The 27,768-nt window shown below is 44.3% G+C and overlaps 1 protein-coding gene across 2 annotated transcripts in view; it reads right to left on the reverse strand.

Annotated features, from left to right (window-relative positions):
• The window catches only part of COL15A1 (collagen type XV alpha 1 chain), a 285,344-nt gene that overhangs the window by 113,201 nt on the left and 144,375 nt on the right, over window positions 1-27,768 (reverse strand). For both annotated transcript variants that reach the window (XM_061591221.1, XM_061591220.1), the window contains exons 11-15: window positions 26,527-26,604; window positions 22,669-22,731; window positions 15,616-15,750; window positions 10,904-10,966; window positions 7,130-7,165 (exon numbers count right to left, since the gene is read on the reverse strand). In XM_061591221.1, the coding sequence (XP_061447205.1) occupies window positions 7,130-7,165; window positions 10,904-10,966; window positions 15,616-15,750; window positions 22,669-22,731; window positions 26,527-26,604 (375 nt within the window). The remainder of the gene's footprint in view (window positions 1-7,129; window positions 7,166-10,903; window positions 10,967-15,615; window positions 15,751-22,668; window positions 22,732-26,526; window positions 26,605-27,768) is intronic.

Here is a 27,768-nt window from a genome sequence, read left to right on the forward strand (position 1 = left end):
TGTCTGCTTGTTTTGATTTCTTAAATTCTTTATTATATATGGAATGATTTTATCATTATTATATGAATAAATACTTTGATAATACATAAATTAATTTTAAAATCTTTATAGATATATGCATAATCATATATAGATATATGAAGCTTATTCTGGCGGGTAGCATTGCGGATGTAGGTTTTAGATTGATCTTCGTTGTTGCTTATCCCCATATCATTTATTTTATATACTTAGTTCTGTTTGTATTCCTGCATGCATGTTTTGTATTTTAAAATGATGTTCTCGATCATGTAGCTTCATAATTTGTTGCATTTCTTATGCATGGAGGAAAAGTATAGATGCTTCTACAATAGCGTCTCTAAAGGGCAATAGTTTATTTTAAGGTGAGTATAGAAAAATCCCACATCTCATATTTCTTTTGCGGTTTTTTTTTAAAATATGTGAATAGGTGTGATTCCGAGAAAGGTAATCTATGCTATGTAAGCTTATAGGAAATGCTCTGCAGCCAGGTGAACTCGTTGTGGCGTTCTGAGCCAAGCAGAAAGGAAATGCCCTACAGCCAGGTAAACTCATAGTTGTGGCTTTCTGGGAGCCAATATGTTTAAGGTTAATATATATCTTTCCTGTAGTTTTAAATGCTCTGTTTTATCCCTGAAATATCTAAAATGAAACATTATGCTTAATTTGAGATTGACAGTTTATTGGTCCTTGATTAAAGTGCTCCTCTAGCATTAGGTAAATCTTTATTATGACGCTTTTCCACGGAATTTTAAATCAATTTAACTTTATTCCACAAATATGAATTGTATACTGCTTGTTTCACAAGATACAGGTACCCTCTTCAATCGCATCTATTTCATGGCAGTCTCGTGTACACTGGGCGCTGCTACCAATTTTCTTCAGCGGCCGTTCTTTCTTCAAAGAACAGAGGACTTCCTCCTGTAGCCTGAACTGCAGGTAAGTTTTGATACAGGCTGTAGTTGATAATTTGGTGTCAATTCAGGAGCTTGGGCGTGCCAAATAATGGCTGGCTGCCTTTAGGTGCCTGGGGGCTCACTATAGAATTTATTTTCTTGGATTATCTTCCTACAGTGCCAGCGGTACATATGTGGCCTTCTGCCCTTCAGATCTGCATGATACGTTCAGTGCAGCACTTGGCTATGGTTATGGGGTAAATCCCCAGACCCTCAACGCTATTTGAGCTATGCGCTTTGTGCATGCGTTTATTTTGCAAAGTATAATACAATATCTATTCATCACTTGGCAGTCAGGAACCCATTTTATGAATATCATAAAGGGGTTGGTTACATTTCACTCTAATGCCACCTGATCTTATGAGGCCATTTCCCCCCCCCCAATGAACGAATGATGTACACCTTGTTGCAGTTTATTATCTACTAAAGAGGGCAGGACGTTACCACTGGGAATATATCTTGCCTCCTTTCTGCCTTTGTCATTAATTTTCTGGCCAAGTGCATTAGGGAACCCATTTCATGAAAACCAAAGGGTGTTAGTTGCATTCCACCCTGAGACCGCCTGGTCCTATGTGGCCATTTGCCCCGGATGTGCTATCGATACTCCTGCCTTCGATGATTCTTAGTTCCCCCCCCCTTACAGGACAGTTGTCCTGGGCGGTGGCCTTAATAATATTTTCAGTGAGCCTTTTGCCCTGGAAAAATTAGCTTTCTGGGCAAGTCATTGTAAAATTTGAGTCCTGCACTTATATTGCCGTGCTGCTTTTTTTTTTTTTTTTTTTTAGCGCATACGCTTAATATGGACCAGTGGGCTAGTGACTGAGTGGTTAAGCTGAGGGGCTGCCCATCGCCCACTCTGTCTCTGGTTTCCCTCGGATAGAGCTTTTTCTCTGTTAGGCCAGTGGGCCAGTACTATCTTTTCATATTCATTAATGGCTACGTATTGATTTAATTTTGATTATTGCTATGTTGTCTGTATGGCCATTATGTTTAGAGGTTGCATTTCTTTCATACAGGAGCGGCTGCGACAACTGCCTTAGCGGGCATGCGTTCTGGAAGTACTCTGATATTTATGCTATATTCAAAAGGGCAAAATTAATTCTGTCATAATTATCGCTTGACACTCTCTGCGCTGGCCTTTAATCCAAGGCAAGAGGAATGCAGGATCATTCTGTAGATTTAGGGTCAGAAAGGTCCTTGAGGGTTGGTTGTGTTCCGCTCCCAAGGCCACTGACCGGAGGAGGCTAATCACACCCGATGTCCTCCTTCAGATCCTGCCTTTATTTAGGTCAATGTGCTCATCTCTGTATGAGTCGCACCTGTTCGCCGCAGTAACTCTGACGATGTTCTATGGTGCTTTTCGCCCTAGTGAAGTATTGGCTTCCTCAAAGCGCGATGTGTCCTGTAGTGCTTTATGCTGGCGATTGCACGTTAGGTGCAGATTTAATGAGGTTTTCCTTAAATGTCTTTAAGACTGATCAATGGGGCCGTGGCAGTTCTGTATCTTTATTTAGTTGCCAGGTACCTGAACTATGCCCAGTTTCCGCTATGCGGCAATTTTGTGTGTGTGTGTGTGTGTGTGTGTTTCAGGCCAGCGGGCCAGCGTTATCTCTTATACATGCAGATAGTTCTGCCCTGACTCAGTTTCAATTTTGGGCCGTTGTTCAGTGGGCCTTGTTGGCCAGTGGTTGCGATGCTGGAGTCTTTGGGCTGCATTCCTTTCACATTGGAGTAGCTACGGCCGCTGCCCTCGTGGGCATGAGCATTGAGGACGTCCAGACGATTGGCAGGTGGCGTTCTTCAGCTATAACTTCTGCCCTTGCTCCCAGCTCTCAGAGGGCATACCAGCGTGCCTTGGGAACGTTCAGGCGTTCCATGCCAGTAGTGCTTTGCCTCCTGTATGGCCTATCCCTGTTTCACATTTGCTGCAGTTTAAGTTACATCTGAAAGGGCAATCTCATTCTGTTTCTACCATCGCCGGACACCTCTCTGCGCTGGCCTTTATTTCCAAGGCAAGAGGATTGCAGGATCATTCTGTAGATTTTAGGGTCAGAAAGGTCCTTCAGGGTTGGTCGCGTTCCGCTCACAGGCCCGCTGACCGAAGGAGGCCAATCACGCCCGATGTACTCCTTCAGATCCTGCCTTTATTTAGGTCTCTGTGCTCATCTCAGTATGAGTCGCACCTGTTCGCCGCAGTAACACTGACGATATTCTATGGTGCTTTTCGCCCTAGCGAAGTATTGGCTTCCTCAAAGCGCGATGTGTCCTACCGAGCCTTTTGCTTTGGCGATTGCACACTAGGTGCAGAGATAGTTAGGCTTTCCCTTCGAGTCTCTAAGACTGATCAAAAGGGCCGTGGCAGTATTATTTCATTGAGAGTTTGCCAGGTCCCTGAATTGTGCCCAGTGGCTGCAGTGCGTTTATTTCTGTCAATGAGGCCAGCAGGCCAGCGTTACCTCTTTATACATGCGGATGGTTCTGCCCTGACTCAATTTCAATTTTGGGCCGTTGTTCGGCGGGCCTTGTTGTCCAGTGGTCGCGATGCTGGAGTCTATGGGCTGCATTCCTTTCGGATTGGGGCGGCTATGGCCGCCGCCCTCGTGGGCATGAGCGTTCAGGACATTCAGGCGATTGGAAGGTGGCGTTCTTCCGCTTTCAAGTCTTATGTCAGGTATTGATTCTGATGTATTGTTTTTTCTTTACTTAGGTGTGCTGAGCCTTCCTGTGCCTGCGAGGGTCGTCATGTGTGGCCACTCTATTTTATTTTGGGCACATCGAAGAGCCTTCTCTACGCTTGCTGGGACACAGCTGCAGCTTTCCGCTAGAGCAACGGTTGGCTGGGAGGCTCAGAGGGGCATGCTTTGGGATGCGCTCATGCCTTTGGTGTGTCGCCTTATGGCATCGTTTAACCGGCCACATGTGTTGGTGGTTCATTTAGGGGAAAACGACTTGGTGCAGCGGCCAGGTATGGATCTGCTGCTTAGGATCACCCAGGATTTTAATGCTCTCATCCAGTCATACCCGGACCTTGTTATAGTCTGGTCCGACATGCTGGTGCGATGTGTTTGGAGGGGTGCAATGCACTCCAACAGGATCGACAGATCCAGAAAGTGGGTAAATAGGAAAGTTAGGAGTTTAGTTTTGTCATTGGGTGGGGCATATATTCCTCATGACAGAATCCGTTTTCATGCACCGCATCTGTTTCGAGATGATGGTGTCCATCTTTCGGATATTGGGTGTGATTTGCTATTGGAGGATTTTAGGTTGGGTTTGGGGGCTTTGTTTTCTTTGGGTTGAGGGGACCAAGCTTCAGCTGATCCCCTCTTGTGGCGTTGGATTCGGGCAGGTGAGGTAATTGGGGTTAAAAATGGAGGTGGATGAGGCATTTGGGTAAAGGGCACTCCCTGGTGAAACATCAAGGCGTAATGCCTGGTGTGGATCCGGGGGGTGTCCACGTGGGACCGGCTTGCGCATCATGGTGAACGCCTGTACGGTGGGGCCAGGATGCGGAGGTTGGAACCACAAACCTGACTCCGATTGCAAGGAGGGAGAAGTTTTCCCACATCCTTGTCTGGGGAGTTGCAGTACGATGTGACTGACTTGCCTCCTGGTTTGGAGGGTCTAGACCCTCATAGATAGGTTGAGCCTCACCTGCCCGAAGGATTTGAGATTATTAATTGGCGGATTGGAATTTGATTGATTATGTGTTATATTTTAATAAATATAACATTTCAACCATACATGTGTCACACTTCCTTGGTGTGTTGGCAATCCCGATATCTGTTGGGAGACAAATTCTGCCAAACACGTCCCCTCCAAGAAATTTCTGACTTGTGTTGGGGATAACTTTCTCCTACAGAAAGTGGAGGAAGAAACCAGAGGATCAGCTATCCTGGACTTGATTCTAACCAATAGAGATGATTTGGTGGATGAAGTGGCAGTTTCGGGAACTCTGGGGGAAAGTGACCACAACATACTTGAATTCTTGATTTTAACAGAAGCAAAAGCTGAGAGTAGCCACACGCATACCCTGGACTTCAGGAAAGCTAATTTTAATAAACTCAGAACAATTGTAAGTACCATTCCATGGCAAGCCACCCTAATGAGAAAAGGAGTCCAAGATGGGTGGGAGTTTCTAAAAAAGGAAATTCTAAAAGCACAATGGCAAGCAATTCCAACAAGGAGAAAAGGGGGGAAACAGCAGAAGAAGCCAATGTGGCTTCACAAAAAGCTTAGAGAGGACCTGAAAACAAAAAAGGACACATACAGGAAGTGGAAAGAAGGCCAGGCCACAAAGGAAGAGTACAGGCAGGTATCACGGAATACCAGGGATGGTGTCAGGAAGGCTAAAGCTGAGAATAAGCTGAGGTTAGCGAGGGATGCCAAAAGCAACAAAAAAGCTTTCTTCAAGTACGTCCATAGTAAAAGACAGGGAAAAGAAATGGTGGCACAGCTACTCTGAGGATGGCAAAACGATAACAGATGACAAAGAAAAGGCAGAAGTGCTCAATTCCTACTTTGGCTCAGTCTTCTCCCAAAAAAGGGTCTATGACCCTCCCAGGAAACAAGAAGGGCCAGGATTGGAGCTTGAGATTGATAGACAAATGGTCAAGGAATACCTAATCACTTTGAATGAGTTCACATTGGCAGGGCCCGATAAACTGAATCTTAGAGTATTGAACTGGCTGAAGAACTCTCAGAACTGCTGTCTATTATCTTTGTGAAATCGTAGAGGACTGGTAAAGTGCCGGATGACTGGAGGAGAGCTAATGTTGTCTCTATCTTCAAAAAGGGCAAGAAGGAGGAACCAGGGAACTACAGACCAGTCAGCCTAACATCAATCCCTGGGAAAACACTGGAGCAGATTATAAAGCAGTCAGTCTGTAAGCACCTTGAAAGCAATGCAGTGATTACTAGGAGCCAACACGGATTTATGAAGAACAAATCCTGCCATATTAATCTTATCTCATTTTTTGATCAGGTAACCTCCCTTGTAGACTGTGGGAATGCTGTGGACATAATATACCTCAACTTCAGCAAAGCTTTTGACAAAGTGTCCCATGATATTCTGATTGGCAAGCTAGCTAAATGTGAGCTGGATGGAACAACTGTCAGCTGGATCCACAGTTGGCTCCAGAATCGTACTCAAAGAGTGCTTATCAATGGTTCCTTCTTAAACTGGGCGGAAGTAATGAGTGGGGTACCATAGGGCTTGGTCCTGGGCTCTTCAACATTTTTATTAACAACTTGGATGAGGAGGTACAGAACATGCTTATCAAATTTGCAGATGATACAAAATTGGAGGGCATAGCTAATACCGTGGAAGACAGAAACAAAATTCAAAGGGACCTTGATAGGCTGGAGCATTGGGCTGAAAACAACAGAATGAAATTCAACAGGGATAAATGCAAAGTTCTACACTTAGGAAAAGGAAACCAAATGCACAGTTATAAGATGGGGGATAGTTGGCTTAGCTATACGACATGTGAGAAGGATCTTGGAATTGTTATTGATCACAAGCTGAATATGAGCCAACAGTGTGATGTGGCTGCAAAAAAGGCAAATGCTATATTAGGCTGCATTAACAGAAGTATAGTTTCCAAATCGTGTAAAGTATTAGTTCCCCTCTATTCAGCACTGGTTAGGCCTCATCTTGAATACTGCATCCATTTCTGGTCTCCGCACTTCAAGAAGGATGCAGACAAACTGGAACAGGTTCAGAGGAGGGCAATGAGGATGATCAGGGGACTGGAAACAAAGCCCTATGAGGAGAGACTGAAAGAACTGGGCATGTTTAGCCTGGAGAAGAGAAGACTGAGGGGAGATATGATAGCACTCTTCAAGTACATGAAAGGTTGTCACACAGAGGAGAGCTGCGATCTCTTCTCAATCGTCCCAGAGTGCAGGACACGGAATAATGGGCTCAAGTTGCAGGAAGCCAGTTTTCTACTTCCTAACTGTTAGAGCCATACGACAATGGAACCCATGACCTAGAGAGGTAGTGGGCTCTTCGACACTGGAGGCATTCAAGAGGCAGCTGGACAGCCATCTGTCGGGAATGCTTTGATTTGGATTCCTGCATTGAGCAGGGGGTTGGACTTGATGGCCTTATAGGCCCCTTCCAACTCTACTATACTATGATTGTATGATTCAGTTACCTTTGGTCCAGCTGATCCCTGAAGACCTTGATCGCCCTGTAAGATCAAATACAATAGTTACTATATGACAGGCCTTCCACATGCCCTTACAATGTTGGACTTAACAAGTTATTGAACCGAATTCTATAATTATTTGGAATAACAACTGAAGAGAAGCCAAGAACCAATGATTATGATATTAACCACATCAACCATTTCCACTCCTCCATCTCAAATTAAGCCCAAGAAGTATGCCAGTATTCGCCTTCAGTGAAAAATAAATTTTGTATTCCACCATTTAATACAGTGCATCTCACAGCTAACTCTTATACTTTGCCTAAGGGGAGAGGAAGTAATAAGTAGATTTGTACATATACTGCCATATATTAGAAACCAAAGCTTATCATGCACTTTGGGGGGGGGGAAGTTAAGACAGAAACATTTACATTTTAAAATAATTTATTCAAAGTCTTTACACGGATACTATAAACAGAACACCATTAAGCCCCAGGGAAAACACAGTTTTATGCATTGGTGGTGTACTTGATCTATAATTTATGTCTGCATGGAGTACCTGATCAATATTTAAATCACTCATTAAATATTCAGTCCATGGAAGATTGTGAAAGAAATCCATTTTATCTTCTTACTTATGGTTTAGATGAGGATGAGGACTACATGCCTAGATGAATAAAGTTTGCTATCTCCCTTCATAGTTTTCTCCTGAATATTGCAATTTATTGTTTTTTTAACAAAATTAGTAGCCACTTGGTGCCCTGCAGATGTAGCTGGACTCCCCCCTCCCATCAGCCCCAGTATGTGTGGCCAGTTCTCAGAGATGATGGGAGCTGTAGCCCAGTCACCTGTGCAAAGCGCCACAGGTTCTCCCCCCTTGCACTCGAAGCTTCATTGTTTGCTGGGGTAGGAGACTGGCTAATGGCCAGCTAGTCAGGAAGTGGAAGGAGCTCCCAATGTCTTTTTATTATTCCAAAAGCAGCTGCCTGGTGGTGGTGGTGGAATTTGGCTGGAGGCTGTGGTACAGAGGAGGGCAAGGTGTTAACTCTTTGTCCTTGTGCTCCGTGGAGGTTGTTCCATTAGGGCTACGGGGGTATAGCTCTGCCCAAGTAGAATGTTGAATGTTTTTTTTAATCCCCCCAAATTCTCAAAGCCATACACTCTTTCCTGCCACGCACATATTTTATGCTTTCATTTGAACTCAGAGAAGCTCTGCATACATTTTTGTCGATCAACTGTTTTCTCACCAATCAGATCTCTGCACCACTCAGCCAATCCCAATCCAAAAGTATATAACTATGGCAAAGAGGTCCTTCCCACATGTCTCTGGGCAAAATCCCATGTGAAATCTGAGTATTTAGGACTGCCAGCTTTTCACCCAAGCTGTACATGTTCCCCCTCCCTCCTATTGTTACGAGGGCAATTCCATCAGACAAAGGGAGGGAACCCAAGACATTTTATGCCATAATAAATTTGTTGATCTTGAACTACTGCTCTTTTTGGTTTTTTTTGCTCAAATTGCACTATGATCTACTTTACAGGGTTGTTAGGAGAATAAAAATATTGCCAAAATGTTTTATAAGCTTAAAATGCTATTACAAAAAGTAGGATGGTGCAGAGGATGGCTCAGATTGCACTCTGCCTGCAGACGTCACCCTGGCAAGTGTGTCCCAGCAGACAGCTACACATTTGATTTGCCAAGGACCTATATGTAAAGGTCCAATGTTTGTAGGCCTGAATATCCTGGTTGAGTCCCAGATTCTTTTTTCTTTGTTTTTTAGGTTGAACTTTATCCAAACTTGCCTCTCTCCTAGTTCAAAATCAAGGGCTTTCGGGCTAGAGAGATGTTTTTTATCTTTATTGTTCCTTATTTATCATTATTACTTTTATATCCTTTCCACCTTTCCTCCAAGGAGCTCAAGGTGGTATTCATGGGTCTCTTTCCCCAAAAAACTTCACAACAACCCTGTGAGGTAGGCTAGGCTAAGAGATAATGACTAGAAGAAGGTCACACAGTGAGTTTCATGGCTGATTTTAACCCTAGTATCCCAGGTTCTAGTTCATTTAATATCCCTCCACCTTACACCACATTCCGGGGAAAAAAGAATGTAGAATGAATAATTTGGGGGAGCAGCATAATCTTTTCCCATAGGTCTAAAAATTTATGAGATTCCTTGTTAACAGACCTGTGTGGCACCTTTAAGACTAACCAATTCAGGCTGCAATCCTGCACATGCTTATGAAGGACCAATCCCCATGGAATTCAGTGGGGCTTACCTCTGAGTAATGTATAGTTATTGTGGCATGAACCCCCATTAGAAATTGAAATTGCAGGGAACCATTCTGAACCAAGCCAAAACACTTTTCAGTTTGGTTAGGTGCTAGCTGTTCGGAAAATCGCAATGCTGAAGTGTCCATACTATCTTTGCAAGAGAGGAGGATGGGGAAAAAACAGAATCACTTGGCCATGCCCATGTGACCTCCTAGCACCCCACCCCACTGGGATTGTGGCTACAGGTATCAGCGGGCATATTATCAAGTCTCTCTGTTTGCAGAACAAAGGATTACATGCTGAGCAGCCTCCCCAAATGGAGGATGAGCTAGGTCATCCTTTCCCAACCTGGTATGAACGGATTCCAAGTTGGCATTTTCCAATGGCTTTGCTCACTATAGCTGATGAGCTGTAGTCCAAAATATCTGGAGGGCACCAGGCTGGGAAAAGTGACCTAGGGCCAGTCCACAATTACTGGCAACAGCATGCAAACTGCTTCCCCATGGTGTCTGCCAACACCATTCTGATAATGTGCAAAGCACATCAGGGATTGAACTAGGAGATCTAGCCTGGTAAGCCACTGGGGACGGTGTGGGTGTGCAGCTCTTGGAACTCGGCAGAAGGATATATGGGTGTGCAACATCAACCTCTGAAATGGGCAGACAGTATCAGGTCTCTGGATTGGCCAGGCCTACTAAATATACAAGGAGTTTGACCTTTGACTGGTAATCAGAGCAGTGCCTGCCTTCTCTTGCCCTCCAACATCTTACTGAAGTTCTCCATGTCTAGATCTAGAAATGGCTGCTAACAGCACTGGCCAGGCAGTATGCATGCTTGAAGAAGCTACATGAGTGGGGACAGATTCCTTCCCATGCAAACATAGCCCTGTATTCTCAGTCAGTGATGTTTGTATGGGAAAGAGTCACTCAGTGGGCCCATACATGTGGTTTCTTATGCAGAGACTAATGAAGTGATCTGGGCAGAGGTCACAGTGAAGCAGCTTCCCTGCAAATGCCATTAACTGTGATGAACTCCCCAGATGAGTGGCTGAGCCAGGACATGTTCAGTACGAACCTGCACCGCTGCTATTTGGTCCTCAGAGCAAAGGTTTCCCCTCTCCTCTCATGTTAATTAAGTCACTGCTCTAAAGGAATTTTGATATATTATCCCATCAAGTTGCTTTTTGCACTCTGATCTGAGGAACATGCATATATCCTAGTGCTGTTAATAACCTGTAAGGGGAAAAAAGATGGTAACCGAAAACTGGCAAACTGCACATGCATGGCAGTCAAGGTCTAGAAGTACTTTATGTTAACCGCCCAGAGAGCTATTGCTAGTCGGGCGGTATATAAGTTTAAGAAATAAAATAAATAATAATAAATAAAAAAATGGAAGAATGGTGAATTGCAAGTGCAGTGGTGTTACTATGGAAACAAAGCCAGTTAATTTAAACCCCCAGACAGGGGTTTTGTAAATATCGCTAAAATGAACTCTTGAGTTTGACTTACTTTTTCTCCCCTCATTCCTGCAGAGCCAACCAATCCATCTTGACCAGGACGACCAGGAGGACCCTGAACATCACAGATAAGAGCAATTTGTAATGATACACTCACAATGCTTTGTTTTAACTTAGGCTGCGTGCACACAACATTTTATGTTTAGACTGAGTACTTGTTTTTTCTATGCAGTGAGTCCACATATAATCTTGATTGCATATTTTTGTCCTTGAAGAGCACTTATTGAGAAACTGGTCTTATTCCAAAATAAAAGTTCATTGCAGATTGATTTTACATTACCCCACAGTGTGTTTATTTGAAAACAGATGAAAATAGGTGTAGGTACTCTGGGCAATGGGCAGCCACACTTTTTCAAGCATCTTGCCCTCCTCAAGCCATAATAATTGAAACTGATCCAGTACAGATGGAACAGACAATGCTCTAGACATCTCCACTGGACTTTTTCTAACCTCAATATCCCACTCTGTCCAAATCTGAGCAATTTTCTCCCTGAAGGGCCTCACAAAGTTGTTGCAGCAGGCCTCCAAGGATGTCAGAGCAACACTCTCTTGGCCAGATGACAAAAGCCCATTCACCATTAGGAAAAGCCCTGCTGGATGGCTATTTGTGGATGCAATGGTGACAGAGAATTAAGCTTTCTTTGTCATCGCCATGTAGTAGGCACAATGGTGCAACTTTACCCATGCTCGGTCAGGTTCAGACTGAGATTTACGCCACCTGCATTTCAGCCACCAATCCTCCTGTGTCATTGCCCACAGGTCACTAGGGTACCAAGGCTACCTACTTGCTCCACAGTAATGGCGAGGGCACTCAGGAGTGATCATGTTGATGGCACTGTGTATCTCACCATTCCACAGTGAGGCAAGGGCCTAGACAGGAGTGCCAGCCATGTCAGCCGGAAAATCTCCCAGAGCATTTAGGAATCCTTCAGATTCCATAAGTCTCTAAGGAGGGACCATCTCAATGGATCCTGCACCCTCACAGATTGGCATAGCTACATTCAGTCCAAACCTCACCTGGGAATGGTCTGTCCATGCAACAGACTCAGAGTGAGCCCCTGATGGGAGGTGGGAGTCAAGCTACATCTGCAGGGCACCAAGTGGCTACTAATTTTGTTAAAAAAATAATAAATTGCAATATTCAGGAGAAAACTATGAAGGGAGATAGCAAACTTTATTCATCTAGGCATGTAGTCCTCATCCTCATCTAAACCATAAGATAAAATGGATTTCTTTCACAGTCTTCCATGGACTGAATATTGATATACTGAGAGAACCCCATGGTTGTCATGTAGCCCATGAAGTCCCAAGCCAGCCCATTTGAGGCAGCCTCGGCATAGATACTGAAGTCCCCCAACACCACTATGAAACGGTTCTCCAACACCACATCTAAGATTACCTCCACCAGCTCGGTTAGGGAGGTTGTAGTGCAACAGGATGGATGGTACACTAACAACATCCCCATTCTGTCTCTCTGGCCCAACACCACAAACAACCCCTCAAACCCAGACACTGTGAACCAGTTTCCTGGTGAGAGAGATGGAATTTTTATGGATGACTGCAACTCACTTCCCTGCCCCTCTGACCTGGAATGGTGCTGCACCGAGTACACAGGCAGACCTAGCTGGGTTAGCACTGGGCCACTGAGCCCATCTGACCAGGTCTCCGTTATATATGCCAAGTCTGCCTCCTTATCTATGATCAAATCATGGATGATAGATGTTTTATTTGGGGCAGACCTGGCATTTAACAACAACACCACAAGGCCAGGAGATTGGCTGACCGGCATTCCCAAATTCTGAAACGCAGCAGGTAAAGCCGAGGGGGCAAGGGCTTTGATGTAACTAGTCCTCCTCCTCCTTGCTGTACCCTCTTTGCCCACCTCCATATCTAACCCTACCGACCATCACAGGGATGGTAGTCCTTCTCCCACCCACCCCAAACCCTAGCCTAGGAGCATAACTTCCCTTACCCACTGCATCAGTTATATTATTATTATTATTATTATTATTATCTTTATTTATACCCCGCCCTTTTTCCGAACTGGAACTCAAGGCGGCTTCCAGATAAAAACAAGTACACATCATTAAGAACCTATAAAAATATAAAACATATAAACATATAAAATTAGCATTAAAACAGGATTAAACTATTAAGATGTTAAAACCAATTACTCTTAAAATACTGCAACTCAGTTTAGGAGCATACAGGCAAAACAATAACATACAGCATCCTCTTCAGTCACTACCCTTAAAACCTTCAGTTTCAAAGGCCTGCCGGAAGAAAAAAGTCTTTAGCTGTCGGCGGAAAGACTGCACAGAGGAGGCCATTCTTGCCTCCCTAGGGAGGGAGTTCCAGAGCCTAGGGGCAGCCACCGAAAAGGCCCTATCTCGTGTCCCCACCAGTTGCACTTGTGAAGGTGTTGGGATCGTGAGAAGGGTCTCTCCTGAAGATCTCAGGGCCCGGGCAGGTTCATATAGGGAGATATGGTCTGACAGATAGCCTGGACCTAAGCTGTTATAGGATTTCAGCTGGAAGTTACAGGGTATGCTCTGGTCAGAAATGGGCAGTGTGCCCACCACAAAACTTTTGCAGGCACAAACAGTATTGGAAGTGAGATTGCATATGATCTCCACAATAGCATCATGAACACTAATCATCATAAATGTACAATAAAAAGGATGTCTGGAAAGGCCTTTTAAGTGTCCCTTTTCAGCTGTTTGGTGCAATGCATGGTCCAAGATACAGATTGTTTCCATAATGTATAGCTCAGACCTTAGATTCCCTTGAAAGCATGTTGCTGGGCACTTGCAGTTGCCCTTCGTATAAAGATTACCCCTTGTGCAATATTGGCTAATATTAAATTACTTAAGAGACCTTATCACTGCAACCCTTTTGAACAACTTATGTTCTGGAAATGTAGAAATAACGTGCAATGAGGACACTCCAATTTCATACAAGTTTTCAGAAATAGCAGTCATAGGAAGTCTTGTATTTACATGAGGCAAGAGAGCCATTTCCTATGGTAAAGGGAAAATGCTATTTACTCCCTGTTCCCTTGAGCATGCTAGCGGTGCAATTGGGTACTCAGTGGCGAAAAACAAAACTTCTTGCATCATACTTCAAACTTTATTGTGTACTTGCAATGTGACAAGGTGTTGTCAATTCATGTGAGATGAAGGCTGAGTTTGCATTTACACTGCTAGTCAAATTCCACCCACATACTTTGCAATCAGACATAACACCTGCAATTTTTAAATGATTAGTAAGAGCAAAATTTCCAGCCGCAAAAGGCAGTTGTTACCCAAGTGGTTTCAGACATGTTTCCTGTAAATGAGCCACCCGGTCATCAAGGTTGAGATTATCATAGAGGCTGTGTTGGCAGATCTACTCTTAGAGTTACTTCTCAGTTTCATGCTTCAGTAAGGTTCTTAAGCAGGTCTGAGTGGAGGTCACTATGATTCGGTACTTAGGTGGCTAATGAATAAAAGCTTTGGGGCAAACTGAATGCTATGTGGCAGTCATGCGTGATGAAGCCCCACCAGCCCCTTAGTTATACTTTAACCTTTGACCCTTTAGGACACTTATAGAAGTAGCCACCATTGACGTAAGCTGGAAGTAAACTCAAATACATTGTTTAACAGAGAGCAGAGCTTGGAAAAGTTACTTTTTTGAACCACAACTCCCATCAGCACAATCCAGTGGCCATGCTGGCTGGGGCTGATGGGAGCTGTAGTTCAAAAAAGTAACTTTTCCAAGCTCTGAAGAGGGAGCTTTTGAAGAGCTTTCCTTCACAAGGCAATAAACCATCCCACCTAAACTGTCCAACTATGCTAGAATAATCATAGATTTTGCCTACAATAAGCTCTGATTTTACAGGCAATTTATCTGCAGAAAAGAAAGTTTTGAAGACTGATAATGATGTGTCTGTATAAAAGCTGACAATGGATAGTAGTTTTCAAAATAAAAGTCATTTATTTTTCAAAATAAAAGTCACAAAGGCGTGTGAAAGAGCCCAAACCCATGAAATTAGCTGACACAGTGGCTCAGAATCTGCTTCTCTCTTGCACACTCGTGTGACAGCCATGACCCTATGGTCCTTCTTTGGTCCATAAATATTGGAGAACAGCACTGGCCAAACAAGTAGCATGATGTTTAGGAGTAGCCATAGGATTTCCCCACAAAACCTTATACCAGAACTTAGGTAAGGTGGCTTTATCCCCTGGTGAAAGAGGGGAGAAGCTGGGCATTTGGGGACTCCACCAGGCCTGAAACCAGGGCCTGCAACCCTCATTCTGTGCTTCCAAGCCCAAACCAGAAGAGTATGTTGCAGTGCAACTCTAGATAGGGAAGGAGCCGTCTGCTTGGAGGCAACTCAGCCTCCTACAATGAGACTACCCCAACCTGTCTAAGTTGGCAAGAATTTTCCACTCACTTCCAACCTTCCTGGCCATCCTGGTGAGAGCTAAAAGATAGCCCTCCAGACGCCTCTCCAAATGTGCACATGACTATGGAGAATCCCATTGCCTATTGGACAGAGCAGGTTGTACTCCCATGGCCACTCCTGCACATTTCTTTGCTTGGCAAGTAGAGAAAGTTCAGTTATGTTGTGCTGTGCCTCCAATCGATATTTGATACTGGGCTGTGTTGCTAATATATGAAGTTAAAAGTTTTCACATAGCATATATATGAATAAATACTTACACGAGGACCCGGTTCCCCAGCTGCTCCATCTTTCCCATTTTCTCCTGGCAACCCAGGGACTCCTGCATTTGAATCTGGTGCTGGCACTCCTGGCACACCAGGCAAACCTGGAAGACCTGGAGGTCCAGGTGCACCCTAGATAAATCAGAGATATACTGTGATAAAATGTTGCTATTATCACATCAGCTATGGACTCACTGAGTAGTCTTGGAAATCCACTATCTCTTGGTATCATGTAGTATACCATGAGGACAATAATACTGGTCTACTTTAGACAGCTCCTAAGATGACAAAGTATGTGAAATACATTACTTCCAATAGTGCTATAAATAATGATAATGCATAGGATGTTCTTCATTCAGACCCACTGAATATGATAAAGCTTTCAAACAGAACTAGAATCCCCAGATAAGATTTTTCAGATCCACAGCAGCTCAGAGCAAACTGATCTTGATGTGACAGTGAACAAATTAGTTCTTTGGCTCCCCTGTCATTTCAGATGGTCTCTCCCCAGTGGAGACACTGAGTCAGGGACAGTATTGTATGCGCAGCTGCTGGAGCCCTAAATGAGTAATTCTTAATCTTATAGATAGAGGCTGCATGACAAGACCTAATTTCCTGCAGACTCATCTTTATTCTGATGCTTTAACTTTCTGATGTTTAAGGATGTTGAAAGACCTAAAACTGAGTGTTCCACTACAACAGAGAGAGAGAATTAAAGTATAAGAACAAATGCACATGAGAGAGTTGAAAATGTTATGCCTAAAAATTGGCTACAAAATTTCAGTAATATTAAGACCAGATTTTTCCTTAAGTCATCTCAGACAATTCTGCCTAAGCTGAAATTGGACTCAAAATCATAACAAGGAAAATCCACTCCTGTGATCTTTGGCATCGAGAAAAATGAACCTGTTATTGATAGGTAAGAATCAGAGGAACCAAGGAAGTTCTCTGGGTCAGCAAAAGGTAGAAGCTTGTGGAATATGAAAAGAAGGAAAATCATTCAGAAGCATCATCTGCTCTATTTCTGGTGCCAGGATGATGTCAGAGGCACAGAAACAAGCCTAGGAAAAAGAAAAGTAGCAACCCTGCCTTTTACATGGCCGATAACAAGGCGGCTGCCAGGTCCCCACTAGAGACAATGCCTACATCTTTAAATTATCTGAGGCACAGAGTGAGATTACAATGACTGTTCTTTCTGCCCCGTTCCTCCACTAGTCTTCTCACCACCTCTGCCTGTAACGGGGAAGATTAGAGCACTGCTGGCCAGAGTAGGACCAGGAGATTGAGCAAGCAAAAGAAGAGCCCTGGTGGATCAGACCACAGCTCCATATAGTCCGACAATGGCTGGCCAGATGCTTCTGGAAATGAAGGCAACAGCCATTGCCCATTTTTTATCCACAGCATTTGGTATTCAGAGTTATGCTGCTTCTGACCAGGGTAGATGCATTTAGCTGTCATGTATAATAGCTACTGACAGACCAAACCCCCACTGGGACCAATGTTGACTCTATGCATTTAAAAGAAGCTACAGACACTAGGTGTGTCCAGACAAAAAGCTCCCAGCCATTGCTCTTCTGCTGAAGGCTACAAGTGAAGTTGATTGCAGATGTTGCATGTTTTCCCCCTATGTATGCCCTACTGTGTTTTGTCCACCCTACTAGGTGTGTTATAGCTGTGGGGTTAGGGAACGCCCAGTTCACTCAACTAGAACAACATTTTCAATCACTTCTTTCCTCTTTTTAAAAACATAATTACTAAATTTTATTATAGTGGTTGTTTACTGGAGTGGTATTAAGCTTTTGCATATGTGTTTTGCCTCCTCTAGGATGTATACCTTAACGTGGTGAGGGGGTTTGAGACTGTCGAAGAAGCTGAGATCAATGTTGTCAGGAGTCTAGACCAAGAGGCTAGACTCCTAGCAGGGGCACCCATGGCGAAATGGTCAAAGCTGAGACACCAGACTAAGATGCATCCATTTGTCAACAAATATGGAAAACTAAACAATGGCCCACACACTGGAAGCGTTCAATATACACCCCAATTCCAAAGAAAGGGGATCCCAGAGAATGCAGTAATTATTGAACTATTGCCCTAATATCCCATGCAAGTAAAGTAGTGCTCAAGATTCTACAACAAAGGCTCTTACCATATATGGAGCGAGAAATGCCAAACATCCAAGCAGGAGTTAGAAAGGGAAGAGGTACCAGAGATCATATCACAAACATATGTTGGATAATGGAACAGACCAAGGAATTTCAGAAGAAAATCACCCTGTGCTTTATAGATTATAGCAAAGCCTTTGATTGTGTAGATCATGAAAAACTATGGAATGCTTTAAAAGAAATGGGGGTGCCACAGCATCTGATTGTCCTGATGTGCAACCTATACTCTGGACAAGAGGCTACTGTAAGGACAGAATATGGAGAAACCGACTGGTTCCCCATCAGAAAGCGTGTGAGACAGGGGTGTATTTTATCACCCTATTTGTTTAATCTATATGCAGAACATATCATACGGAAAGCAGGATTGGACCAAGATGAAGGAGGTGTGAAAATTGGAGGAAGAAATATCAATAATTTAAGATACGCAGACGATACCATACTACTAGCAGAAACCAGTAATGATTTGAAACGAATGCTGATGAAAGTTAAAGAGGAAAGCACAAAAGCTGGACTACAGCTGAATGTCAAAAAGACTAAAGTAATGACAACAGAAGATTTATGTAACTTTACAGTTGACAATGAGGACATTGAACTTGTCAAGGATTATCAATACCTTGGCACAGTCATTAACCAAAATGGAGACAATAGTCAAGAAATCAGAAGAAGGCTAGGACTGGGGAGGGTAGCTGTGAGAGAACTAGAAAAGGTCCTCAAATGCAATGATGTATTACTGAACAAAGTCAGGATCGTTCAGGCCATGGCATTCCCGATCTCTATGTATGGATGTGAAAGATGGACAGTGAAAAAAGTGGATAAGAGAAAAACCAACTCATTTGAAATGTGGTGCTGGAGGAGAGCTTTGCACATATCATGGACTACGAAAAAGACAAATAATTGGGTGTTAGAACAAATTAAACCAGAACTGTCACTAGAAGCTAAAAGGATGAAACTGAGGTTATCATACTTTGAACACATCATGAGAAGACATGATTCACTAGATACCTGGGTGGGTGAGCAGGGAGGAGTTGCCCTCTCTCAGCTTTGCCCACCTGGGTATACGGTGCAGCACTATGGCAGATCTGAGGGCCGGGGAGGCGGGGTTGCTGTGGTCTATAGGAGTATTTTCTCTCTCACCAGGCATCCTGTCCAGATGACGACTGGTCTAGAGTGCCTCCACCTTGTACTGGGCCAAGGAGACAGACTGGGAATCTTGTTGGTGTACCGCCCACCTTGCTGCCCAACAGCTTCCCTAGCTGAGCTGACAGAGATAGTCTTGGAGGTGTTGTTGAGGTCCCCCAAACTTGTGGTGTTGGGGCATATCAACGTTCATGCCGAGACTGTCTTATCTGGAGCGGCTCAGGACTTCATGGCCTCCATGACAACCATGGGGCTGTCTCAATTTGTTACTGGCCCAACGCATGTGTCGGGTCACACTCTTGATTTGATCTTCGCCACTGGTCATGGAGATGGTGATCTGGAGGTGGGGTATTTTTCATCTACTCCATTGTCATGGACAGATCACAGCCTGCTGAGTTTTAGACTTACGACAACTCTTTCCCTCTGCAAGGGTGGGGGACCTATTAAGTTGGTCCGCTCCCGGAGGCTTATGGATCCTATGGGTTTTCAGAGGGCTCTGGGAGTTTTTCCAGCTGATAGTACTGGCGCTCCTGTCGAGGCCTTGGTCGAACTGTGGCATACAGAGATGGCCCGGGCTATCGACACAATCGCTCCCGCGCGCCCTCTTCGATGCAGAGCTCATACAGCTCCGTGGTATACCCCGGGGCTGAGAGTGATGAAGCAAGAGAGAAGGAGGCTGGAGTGCAGATGGAGACGAACTCCAGACGGATGCAATTATGCTTTGGTAAGTGCCTCTACTAAGTCGTATATAAAAGCGGTAAGGGCGGCGAAGAAGTCCTACTTCGCTGCCTCTATCAAGACATCTCTCTGCCGCCCAGCAGAGCTTTTTAGGGTTGTACGAGGACTCTTACATTCTGGTCCTCAAGATACCATTGAAACATCTGAAGCTCGCTGTAACGACATTGCAGGGCACTTCCAAAATAAAATCGCATGCATCCGTAGGGACCTAGACTCTGATGTTACGACAGATGAATCCACTGAAGTGTCCAGAACACGGTCTTGTCTTTCATTATTGGATGAGTTTCAGTTGGTGCAGCTTGAGGAAGTGGACAAGGTGCTTGGAATGGTGCGGGCGACCACGTCTGCTCTAGATCCTTGTCCATCTTGGCTGGTCAAGGCTAGCAGGACTGGTACCACCAGCTGGGCCAAGGAAGTGATAAATGCCTCCTTGAGTGAGGGAGTAGTCCCTAGTAGCCTCAAGGAGGCAGTAGTGAGACCTCTTTTGAAGAAACCTTCCTTAGACCCAGATAACTTGAACAATTATAGACCGGTGGCAAATATCCCCTTTTTGGGCAAGGTTCTGGAGCGGGTGGTTGCCAATCAGCTCCAGGTGCTCTTGGATGAGACCGATTATCTGGATCCATTTCAATCCGGTTTTAGGCCTGGTTCTGGCACTGAAACAGCCTTGGTCGCCCTGTACGATGACCTCTGTCGGGACAGGGACAGAGGGAGTGTGACTCTGTTGATTCTCCTTGATCTCTCAGCGGCGTTTGATACCATCGACCATGGTATCCTTCTGGGGAGACTCGCGGAGTTGGGAGTTGGAGGCACTGCTTGGCAGTGGTTCCGCTCCTACTTGGCGGATCGTCTCCAGAAGGTAGTACTTGGGGAACATTGCTTGACACCTTGGACTCTCCATTGTGGAGTCCCTCAGGGGTTGATTTTGTCCCCCATGCTTTTTAACATCTACATTCAGCCTCTGGGTGCCGTCATCAGGAGTTTTGGAGTGCGTTGCCACCAATACGCTGATGACACGCAGCTCTATTTCTCCTTTTCATCTTCTACAGGTGAGTCTGTGGATGTGCTGAATCATTGCCTGACCGCGATAATGGACTGGATGAGAGCTAATAAACTGAGACTCAATCCAGACAAGACTGAGACACTGTTGGTGAGTGCCTCCCCTGCCCAGATGGTGGATGTTCACCCTGTTCTAGATGGGGTCACACTCCCCTTGAAGGACCAGGTTCATAGTCTGGGAGTCCTTTTCGATCCTTCCTTGTCTCTTGAGGTGCAAGTGGCCTCGGTGGCAAAGAATGTGTTCTACCACCTTCGGTTGGTAGCCCAGCTACGCCCCTATCTGGACAGGGATGACCTCACCTCAGTTGTTCATGCTCTGGTAACTTCTAGGTTGGATTACTGTAATGCGCTCTACGTAGGGCTGCCCTTGAAGACAGTTCGGAAGCTTCAGCTAGTGCAAAACGCAGCAGCCAGACTGCTGACGAGGACCAGCCGGTCAGCACATATAACACCTGTTCTGGCCCGTTTGCACTGGCTACCTATTTGTTTCCGAGCCAGATTCAAGGTGCTGGTTTTGACCTATAAAGCCTTACACGGCATGGGACCGCAATATCTTGTGGAACGCCTCTCCCACTATGAACCTACTTCACTTCGCTCAGCATCTAAGGCCCTCCTCCGGGTACCAACCCATCAGGAAGCCCGGAGGACAGTTACTCGATCTAGGGCCTTTTCTGTAGTGGCCCCCGAACTGTGGAACAGCCTCCCCGAAGAAGTACGCCTGGCGCCGACGCTTCTATCTTTTCGGCGCCAGGTTAAGATCTGGCTATGCTCCCAGGCATTTTAAGCGTTTATGTTATAATTTAAATTTTTTATTTTTTACTTTTTTCTTTTGTTGCTGCTTGTGTTTATTGTTTGTTGTCTGATTTTATTGTTGATATTTTGTATTTTAACCTTTTTGTACACCGCCCAGAGAGCCACTCGCTATGGGCGGTCGATAAATGAAACAAATAAAATAAATACATATAAATAGAAAAGACAATAATGCTGGGAAAAACAGAAGGGAGTAGAAAAAGAGGAAGGCCAAATAAGAGATGGATTGATTCCATAAAGGAAGCCACAGACGTGAACCTACAAGATCTGAACAGGGTGGTTTATTACAGATGCTATTGGAGGCTGCCGATTCATAGGGTTGCCATAAGTCAAAATCGACTTGAAGGCACATAACAATAACATACGTGTTTTGTATTTCATTCCCTTTGAAGGGGAATTGGGTGATGGGAAGGAACAGAGCACTCTAAGAAGAGGCTGGGACAGAGGGGTGGCTGGTCTATGAGGGCAGCAGTCAACCTGGGGAAAGAGAAAAGCAGATCTTATGGCAATTGGAAACCCTGTCTTTGGTTGCTCCTCAAATGGAGCGGCTGGAGTTGAAGACGTGTTCAGCTTCCTCCTGCATCATTTGTCATCATGATGACAGCTGATGATTGTTACTGACTAGCCGAGCTGCAGCATCAGGCCAACTACTTACATTTTTTAATTGGTGGTGATGCAAGGTGGACAGATTTCACGCATACAAATTTTGTTTTCAAGAAAAAAAGGAACAAAGAACATAAAGAACTTAATTCTGAAGATACCTAATTCATTACACTAGGGGTAGAAACACACTCACTGTTCTGCAGTTTCCAGTGCATCTCCACCTCTCTCTTCTTAAAACGGAGGCACACAACACTAGTCAAGCCCTGCCCCTTTTTACTGTAAAACCTGGTGAGTGCAGCTTGAGTGCATTTTTTTTTAAAAAAAATCAGCTTCAAAGAGATCAACCCATTCCCCCTTCATACATTGGGTAATGGAAACACTTTGATCTGGCAACTAGTGTGTTCACAGCCTTGGTCTATTGTTTCACAGTAGAACCATACAGTTTTTATCCTACAGCGATCTTAGTTTCTTTTATCTTTAAATGTACATTACAATTTGAAAAGCCTTTACAAATCAACAATAACCATCAGCACCTACTTACTCTAGGAAGTCCTACATCTCTATCAAAGTCCCCAGATCCAGAGCCTTCCATTTCCATTCTTTTCTGAAAAAAACAACATTAATTTTAGAATATTGTTAGTGAAATTTGAACCCCACACTTCAAGAATTCTGTTAGTCTGATCAAAGCTTGTTAGTGTTCCTCAAAACTTCTCAGACATTTTCCCTGAGCTGGAACCTTCTAATTTGCAGCAAATTATATTTTGGGTGAAATTAGGAGGCAGCCTAACTCCACCCCATCTAAGAGAAATTTCTCTAGACTCATTGGAACTCTTTTGACTTTCCTCAAAAGTCATCAGATGATTCACCCAAGCAGGAACTTCTAAAGTCACTTTGGGTAAAAAATTAGTGATAATTCTAATATAATGTAGAGAGAAGAGAGAAAAGGCCAAGACACTAGCTGAAAATAACTGATAAATCTGTTGTTGGAAATGGAACTAGGATTAAGCTCTGTAAGCCATACCTGAACACCTTCCTCTCTGCCTCACAATGAGCCCTTGCAGAAGGAAGTCAGTGCCTGTTGTTTGCCATGTATGGGCATCTAGAGACCACAGTGGTTGTCAGGAGGGGCAAATGGAGTTTCACCTGGTTCCACAAAACCTCAGTCTCAGAATGGGCAATGTCTTTAATGTTAATTACCATTATTATTTATTGAATTTATTCATTACCTTTTACAAAAAAAATCTCAAAGTAATTTACAATTTAAAAATCCAAACATACCATAAAATAGCTAAAAACAATATAACCATACCTAGTACCAAACGTTTTCATCCATCAATGATCAATGACGAGGAAAATATCCTTCCCCACCCAAAAAAGATGAATACCAAATCAACTCACATCAAGATCCAAGTATCTAAGAAAACAATAATGTCTTTGTCTGGGGTCTAAAAGCTGACAACTGTGGTGTAGGCAAATCACATGGTGAAAGCGTTCCACAGCTGAGGGGCTGACACTGAAAAGGACTGTACTCTTATTGCCACCCTCTACACCTCCCTTGGGAGAGAACCACAGAGAAGGGCTTCCCTTAGAGGAGACACATGAAGTGTGATGGCTAAGCTGATATCAGAATACATTTACTGTTCTGTCTATGGACCAAAGTACCTGCTTGTGACCCAACCATTCCCCGCCTTGCTTCATCTCCCCCACTTCAGGCACCTTTCTTCCTGGAGAGATACAGGGACGTACCAATGGGAAATAATGGTGCCTGGAGGTTAAACAAATGTGATGGGGGGGGAAGAGGAGCCACATGCTGATCATCTACAGGGCCACAATCAAGGTCTTGTTGCTAACATATAAAGCCCTGAACAACACAGGACCAGGTTATCTGAAAGACCACCTGCCCCTGTGTAGACTTGTGTGAAGGTCCAGTAGGATCACCCCGCTGCATCTTGTGTTTCCCACCTGCTTTGAAGCAGAGTCAGGCCCCAGTCAGCAGGGCTTGCTGGTAGAGGATGGCTGGGAAGAGAGCCTGCTGGCAGCCAAGACAAGCAGCTTCCCCTCCCTGCGGAGTGGCCTGTAAGGCAGATATGAAAGAGCTAAAAACAAGACACAGCTGTTGACCTTGAGCCTTCAGAACTCCTTAGAACTCAGGAGGAAAGGAGGGGGCTGGGGGGAGAAGGGCTGGCAGGAGTCCCGGCTGAGCAAAAGGCAAGTAGGAGGAGGCTGGAGTGGCTGGTTGGCAACAGGGAGAGATGTAAGGCTGCAGGCTATGTTTAGCTGATGCCCTGATGGGAAGTGGGCTGGAAGGAGGCTGGAGGAACCTACAGGCCCAGTGAACTGCAGGCCATGCCTGAAGGGACCCCGCCTGAGCCCCTACAGGGGTAGCCACTGACACCGACCTCAGTTTGACAGACTCCTTTGCCTTGACCCCCAGGGAGATGGGATGGTCCTGGAAGGGAAGAGTAAGAGGTATCTTTTTCTCTTTCTGTATGGCACCAGCTAAAGCACAGGTAAAGCTGCCAGACAAGGAACTGCTGGACTGTATTTACTGGATACCAAAGTGCTCTGGAATGGGATAACTGAATATTCCAGTGATTGTGGCTATTTGTACAAAAGAAGAAGAGGTTTGTGGGAATGGACACAGGGCTGGTTGATGTACCCTGGCCTATGGAAGTGCAGCAACCTGCAAGATCACTTAGATCATCGGGGGAAATCCTACTGATGGCACTGCACCCTACTGAATATAGGCTTTTTCTGCTGTTGCCCCTCTACTGTGGAATGTCCTTCCTTCTGCCGTACGTGAAGCAGCCACCACCAGTTGCTTCAGATGTCTTGTGAAGATGTATCATTTTGCCTAGGCATTCCCTGATCCATAAGACTGTACCCTGTTTTACATGTGTACAATTCTGTTTTATTAGCTTTATATGCTTTTATGTGGTTTTATATTGCTGTTTTACTGGGTTTAGATTGTATTTTTGTTTTAATGATATAATGCTTGTTTTTTAGACTGTACACTACTAGAAATGTTGAAATATTAAGGAGTATATACATGCTTTTAAATAAATATATTTGTGATTCATGCATCTGTCCCAATAAAGTACATTACAGAGGGCTGTGCGTCTTATTTTGACATGAAAACAGTCCCTCCATTACTTCTCTACAGGCACTTTTCTACTTACCTGGCTTGGCTGGAGAGAAAAGTGCCTGGCTTGACAGAGTGTAGTGTGGGTGAGGGCAATGGTCCAACTCCTCTCACATGCACGATTCTTTTGATAGCTTAACAAACAAGATACCAATATATCTGACAGGAACAGGTTCGTAGCTTGGGGGGTTTGTTTGATCCATTCCTGTCTCTTGAGGCTCAGGTAGCCTCGGTGGCACGGAATGCGTTCTACCACCTTCGGTTGGTAGCCCAGCTACATCCCTATCTGGACAGCAACGACCTCGCCTCAGTTTTGCATGCTCTGGTAACCTCTAGATTGGACTATTGCAATGCACTCTACGTGGGGCTGCCCTTTAAAACAGTTCGGAAACTACAGCTAGTGCAAAATGCAGCAGCCAGACTGTTGACTAGGACCAGACGGTGCGCACATATAACACCTGTTCTGGCGCGTTTGCACTGGTTACCTATCGGTTTCCGGGCCAAATTCAAAGTGCTAGTTTTGACTTATAAAGCCTTACACGGTGCAGGACCACAATACTTAGCGGAACACCTCTCCCGATATGAACCTACCCGTTCACTACGTTCAACATCAAAGGCCCTCCTCCGAGTTCCGACTCACAGAGAGGCTCGGAGGGTTGTAACGAGATCTAGGGCCTTTTCAGTGGTGGCCCCTGAACTATGGAATAGTCTCCCCGACGAGGTTTGCCTGGCGCCTACACTTCTATCTTTTCGGCGCCAGGTTAAAACCTTTTTATTTTCCCAGGCTTTTTAAATATTTTAAATTTTTGTTGTTACATAGACCAGGCTGTTAATTGTTTAACATATATGCTTAGTGTTACTATTGTCATTTTAATGTATTTTTATTGTATCGTATTTATGCTATGCTGTGCAGCGCCCAGAGAGCCTCTGGCTTCGGGCGGTATAAAAATGGAATAAAATAAATAAATAAATATAGAAATCAGGGCCCTTCTGCGCTTTGCTGTACATGAGAATTGGGCAGGCAAGTGAATAATCAAACAAAACTTCCACCATGACATCTACTTTGAGCCAGGTGCTCTGCCTGCTCAACATGGCCATGGCTGTTCCTCCAGGCATCTCTCAGTTTATCTCTTTCATTCCCCTCATTCCTCCCTGACGCATTTGCTGTGAAGTTCCACCACCAGAAGCTCAATACAATATAAGACTGAGGACAAACAAATACAGGAGCTATTCTACGTAAGAGGTGCTGAAACTTACAAATCCCCTCGATGGAGCAGGTAGTCCAGGAGGCCCTGGAAGTCCAGGGGGGCCTGGTAATCCAATGCCAGCATCTCCCTAGAACAAGAATAAACATGATGATATTGTGAAGATTTTAGAACGTGCATGTTAAATTAGATTTATGTGTTGAAATGCACACCAGTCTGATGTGCCTTGCTGAGACCTGGGTGGATGAGCTGTGGGGAGCTGACCACATTTAGCTTTATACACCTGGGTACTCTGTGCAGCAGCAATACAGACTAGACTTACCACAGGATTGATGAGGGGACTAGCTGTTGTCTATAGGGAATCCATCTCCTTCTCCAGAAGATTGTTTTGGTCAAGCTCTTTAGTATTTGTACCTCTTGATGGGTCTGAGAGGTAGACTGGGGATTCTTCTGTTGTACTGATAGACACACACTCTGCTACCATCACTCTCCCTACCCGAGCCACCAGAGATGGTCTTCAGCATGGTGTTGTAAATGCCTGGAATGATTGTTCTAAGGAATCTCAACATCCACACTAAGGCTGCCTTAAAAGGAACAGCTCTGAGCTTTATGGCCACATGCCATCGATTTTGTATTTAAAAAACTGGCAGTTGTCTTGGCACTAATGGAAATGATAGCAAATGACTTTATTGGCCTGGGTTTGCATGTTGCACTTCACCCTCTTTTATGTACTCTTGCTCTGTGGGGCCTAGTGACAAATCTCACTCTGACATTTTGGAACTGGACGCCAGATTTGTGTAGAGACCATTCAGTTGAAATGACTTGAGAAAGCTTGGGTAACCAAGGAGATGACCTTGTCACCATCCTCAGAAACTTGGCTGATAGGAATTTGGACAAGTTTCTGGAGTTACATGAAGGAGGTGATTTCTTTAGAAAGTCTATAGAAGTATGTGTGCTTGGAGAGGGGGAGACAGAAAAGGTAGGAAATGTTGGGGTGTCATGGAGTTTTGGAGGTATAAAAACAGGAGAGGGCAACCCAAATTACTGGGATGAAGGAAGCTGACTTTATGTTTTTAAATGTAAAGAAACAACAGAAAAAAGAGGATCTTTATATGCTTACTACTTTTATGTTTTTTGGCATTTCATGCCAGATTTACCCTAAAACTAAAACAAAGTATTCATGATATAAATGTTTATTTATATGTCTATAATATAATAAAGATATTTGGATTATTCCTGCTGAATCCACAACCCAAGTTTGCCAAGGGTCAAACACCTCTTAGTATAAGAAGGC

Source organism: Rhineura floridana, chromosome 11, assembly GCF_030035675.1.
Source record: "Rhineura floridana isolate rRhiFlo1 chromosome 11, rRhiFlo1.hap2, whole genome shotgun sequence".
Classification (NCBI taxonomy): domain Eukaryota; kingdom Metazoa; phylum Chordata; class Lepidosauria; order Squamata; family Rhineuridae; genus Rhineura; species Rhineura floridana.